The sequence below is a fragment of the Gadus macrocephalus genome, chromosome 12, assembly GCF_031168955.1.
Source record: "Gadus macrocephalus chromosome 12, ASM3116895v1".
In the NCBI taxonomy this organism is placed as follows: domain Eukaryota; kingdom Metazoa; phylum Chordata; class Actinopteri; order Gadiformes; family Gadidae; genus Gadus; species Gadus macrocephalus.
The window spans coordinates 26,982,269-26,987,268 of record NC_082393.1 but is presented as its reverse complement, the minus strand read 5'-3'; the positions used below and the strand labels follow the sequence as shown (position 1 = coordinate 26,987,268).

At 60.3% G+C, this 5,000-nt stretch overlaps 1 protein-coding gene across 1 annotated transcript in view; it reads left to right on the top strand.

The window, feature by feature from the left end:
- Positions 1-5,000, top strand: part of hmcn1 (hemicentin 1) — a gene marked incomplete at its 5' end in the record, with an annotated part of 52,617 nt that overhangs the window by 2,096 nt on the left and 45,521 nt on the right. Inside the window, 5 exon segments of the mRNA XM_060066318.1 lie at positions 519-693; positions 695-708; positions 1,988-2,083; positions 3,411-3,538; positions 4,440-4,584. Coding sequence (XP_059922301.1) covers positions 519-693; positions 695-708; positions 1,988-2,083; positions 3,411-3,538; positions 4,440-4,584 — 558 coding nt within the window.

The window sequence follows — 5,000 nt, the reverse complement described above, 5'->3', positions numbered from 1 at the left end:
GCTTGAGTCCCGTTATTATGAGATGAGCTCACTATCTAGCACGTCACTCTTCACTAGCAAGCACAAAGCGAGCCGACCTCACTGCTGTAGAAGGTACACACTCTGAGGTACACTGGGCCTCCATCAACACAAAGGGATGACCTCATTCCTGAACCATTGACACACAGAAGGACTGCTAGTCTAAGCCTTGTAAACACTCTTTATCCACCAGCACCACCTACACCACCACCACCACCACCCTCACCACCACCACAACCTACACCACCCCACCACCACCACCACCACCACCACCTCCCTCACCACCTCCCTCACCACCACCACAACCTACACCACCACCACCACCACCACAACCTACACCACCCTCACCACCACCCCACCACCTCCCTCACCACCACCCCCACCCTCACCACCACCACCACCACCACCCCCACCACCTCCCTCACCACCACCCTCACCACCACCACCACCACCACCTACACCACCCTCACCACCACCCTCACCACCCCTCTCTCCCACAGCCCTGCCCACCTTCTCCCAGCAGCCGGTCGATGTGTGGGCCGACCTGGGCTCCAACGTGACGCTGGCGTGCGTCGCCCAGGGGTACCCCGAGCCGCTGGTCACCTGGCGGCGGGGGGACGGCTCCTCCCTCCTCCAGCGGGGCCCCTCCCCAGCACCGTCACCCAGAGCCGCGGGGGCTGCACCTCATCAGTGAGTGGTCCCCCCTACCGTACTGACCAGTGAGGGGTCCCCCCCCTATCGTACCCTACCCTACTGACCAGTGGGGGGTCCCCCCCTACCGTACTGACCAGTGGGGGTCCCCCCCTACTGTACTGACCAGTGGGGGGTCCCCCCCTACCGTACCCTACCGTACTGACCAGTGAGGGGTCCCCCCCTACTGTACTGACCAGTGGGGGGTCCCCCCCTACCGTACCCTACCCTACTGACCAGTGAGGGGTCCCCCCCTACCGTACTGACCAGTGGGGGGTCCCCCCCAACTGTACTGTACCGTACTGACCAGTGGGGGGTCCCCCCCTACCGTACTGACCAGTGAGGGGTCCCCCCCCCTACTGTACTGACCAGTGAGGGGTCCCCCCCACCTACCGTACTGACCAGTGGGGGGTCCCCCCCTACTGTACTGGGGGGTCCCCTCTACTGTACTGGGGGGTCCCCCCTACTGTACTGGGGGGGTCCCCCCCTACTGTACTGGGGGGTCCTCCTCTACTGTACTGGGGGGTCCCCCCTACTGTACTGGGGGGTCCTCCTCTACTGTACTGGGGGGTCCCCCCCTACTGTACTGGGGGGTCCTCCTCTACTGTACTGGGGGGTCCCCCCTACTGTACTGGGGGGTCCTCCTCTACTGTACTGGGGGGTCCCCCCCCTACTGTACTGGGGGGTCCCCCCCCTACTGTACTGGGGGGTCCTCCTCTACTGTACTGGGGGGTCCCCCCTACTGTACTGGGGGGTCCCCCCCTACTGTACTGGGGGGTCCTCCTCTACTGTACTGGAGGACCCCCCCCCTACTGTACTGGGGGGTCCCCCCCTACTGTACTGGGGGGTCCCCCCCCTACTGTACTGGGGGGTCCCCCCCTACTGTACTGGAGGACCCCCCCCTACTGTACTGGGGGGTCCTCCTCTACTGTACTGGGGGGTCCCCCCCTACTGTACTGGGGGGTCCCCCCCTACTGTACTGGGGGGTCCCCCCCTACTGTACTACACCATACTGGATCCTGTATGAACATGGTGGAGCTGAGAACGACTTACTGTAGTCGGTAAAGTACTGCTTACCACCCTGGAAGTTTACCGCTTCAGACTCGTCCTTTACCTGTATGTTGTCTTCTCACGCGTCTTAAAGCAACAGAATAACAAAGCTATTTCAATTTACCTGAATTGAATTGAACTGTATTAAATTGAATTGTATTGAATTGAATTGAATCAGCGCCCTGATAACCCCGTTAAACCTCCACCCCCCCCCCTCCGTGCTCTGCAGACCTGTGGGTGGAGGACGAGGCGGTGTACGTGTGCGAGGCCCACAACCACTTCGGCAGCGCCCAGGCCCGGGCGAAGGTCACGGTGACCGGACTGGGTAGGGACGCCCGCTGCCCGACCCCAGAGCGAAACGGGGGAGGACCCCGAGGTTAACCCACGGAGGGGTTCTCAACAGCAGAGAGACGGCATTAATACATTTGAGTTTCCTAAAGCTACGAAAAAAAGAGTTACAATAGTTCTAGTTCTTTGAATTAAGAAATTACATTTTCATTTAAAGGGAGTATTTGGAGACGGCCGGTGTTGTTAAGCGATTCTCCGGTGGGATCGGTCTGCAGGAGTTATTGGACGCATGTCGTCCGTCATGAGGGAGAATATCTGGGAGTGCTTAACAGACCAGATCAAATAGAATAAAGACAGCACCTTTGTTGTCGTAGCCACCTGACTGGCGAGGTCTGGTTGCGTATGCATTGCGCTGCCTCTATGATCCATGGAGGCTTGCACTCGCCCCGTTTCTTTTGCCAATCTCAAAGACCTTTCCTCTGCATTCCTCTGGATGTCTTTTTCCCCAAATGTATTTAATAGAAAATATAGCAATTTGATATACTTCAAAAGCATACCAGTGTGGATAAATAGGCCACAAAGCACGTCCACTTGTCTATGTAATCCTTCCAACTGTCCTGTCCATTGGCCTAGTCAGTCGTATTTGTCTGCGTGCATTTTTCTGTCTGCAAATGTGCATGAAGGCTTTTTTTGTGCACATGGGTCTTATTTAAAAGTGGGTGTCCATTGGCAACATGGACAACATAAATGTAAGCCAAACCTGAAATAAGAGGACCTGACATGTATAACTGCCCCGGTTTCCCCACCGATAGTCTACTCCGAGCGCACACACCCATACACAATGGTATGCACACACAAACACACACACACCAAAACATGTACAAACAAACACACACACACACACACACACACACACACCACACACACACACACTTACACACACACACACACGTGTGTGTGAGTGTGTGTGTGTGTGTGTGTGTGTCAGGGTGGTCTTTTTCCATTCCCATTGAGCCAACACCCTGTTTTCTACCAGTGACTAGATCTCCCGCTACATGATGTCATTTTGTATGTGTGTGAGTGTGTGTGTGTGTGTGTGTGTGTGTGTGATTACACACACACACACACTCACACTCACACTCGCACACACACACACACACACACACACACACACACACACACACACACACACACTCGCACTCGCACACGCACACACACACTATTGGGCACAGCACCTTGGTGTTGAGCTAATTCTTTCCCATTTCCCCCCCTGCGCTTCGGCCTTGCCCCCCCCCTATATGCCCGGTACACCGTTCTACGCTATGTAGCCGTTAGCATCACAGCCTCTTGTCCCCCCCCCCCAGTGGCCCCCCTGCTGGCCCCCGGGCCCGGGCTGCTCAGCGTGGTGGAGCAGCAGCCGCTCACCCTGCCCTGCCTGCTGCTGGCCGGGAACCCCCTGCCCCAGAGGCAGTGGCTCCACAACCACGGCCTGGTGGGTACCATGGGGGGGGGGCTGGGGGGTACCATGGGGGGAGGGGGGGAGAGAGGGCCTGGTGGGTACCATGGGGGGGGGGGCTGGGGGGTACCATGGGGGGAGGGGGGGAGAGAGGGCCTGGTGGGTACCATGGGGGGGGGGGGCTGGGGGGTACCATGGGGGGAGGGGGGGAGAGAGGGCCTTGGGGGTACCATGGGGGGAGGACGAGGACCTGGGGGGTACCATGGGGGGAGGACGAGGACCTGGGGGGTACCATGGGGGGGGGGGGGGGGGACCATGGGGGGGGGGGGGAGGACCTGGGGGGTACCATGGGGGGAGGGGGGGAGAGAGGGCCTTGGGGGTACCATGGGGGGGTGGGGGGGCTGGTGGGTACCATGTGGGGGGGGGGGGGGGTTGGTGGGTAGCATGGGGGGGGGGGGGGGAGAGGGGGGGGGCTGGTGGGTACCAGGGGGGGGGGGGAGAGAGGGGGGGGGCTGGTGGGTACCAGGGGGGGGGGGCTGGGGGGTACCAGGGGGGGGGGGGAGAGAGGGGGGGCTGGTGGGTACCAGGGGGGGGGGGGCTGGGGGGTACCAGGGGGGGGGGCTGGGGGGTACCATGTGGGGGGGGGGGGGGGTGGGGGGGTACCATGTGGGGGGGAGAGAGGGGTGGGCTGGGATCAGAGAACACTCTGCCTTCTGCTGGGGGAGGGAGGGAGGGAAGACGGCGAATAATTATTGAACGAAGCAACAAGGGAACGAAAGAAGGAAAGGATGAAGTGATGAAGAGGAGAGAAGGACACATGGCTTCATTAGAATCTAGGTGACGGCTATGTTCTGTGTGTGTGTGTGTGTGTGTGTGTGTGTGTGTGTGTGTGTGTGTGTGTGTGTGTGTGTGTGTGTGTGTGTGTGTGTGACTCCAGCTGACCTCGGACCAGTACGTGACGGTGCGTCGGGACGGCAGTCTGCACATCGAGAGGGTCCGTCTGGAGGACGCCGGGGAGTACACCTGCCTGGCCGAGAACCTGGTGGGGGCCAGCAACCACAGCACCCTGCTGCAGGTCTACGGTAGGCCTACAGCACCCTGCACCCTACAGTGGGCCTACAGCACCCTGCACCCTACGGTAGGCCTACAGCACCCCGCACCCTACAGTAGGCCTACAGCACCCCGCACCCTACGGTAGGCCTACAGCACCCAGCACCCTACGGTAGGCCTACAGCACCCTGCACCCTACAGTAGGCCTACAGCACCCTACAGTAGGCCTACAGCACCCCGCACCCTACAGTGGGCCTACAGCACCCTGCACCCTACGGTAGGCCTACAGCACCCTGCGGTAGGCCTTACAGCACCCAGCACCCTACGGTAGGCCTACAACACCCTGCTCCCTATGGTAGGCCTACAGCACCCTGCACCCTACGGTAGGCCTACAGCACCCTGATCCCTACGGTAGGCCTACAGCACCCTGCACCCTACGGTAGGCCTT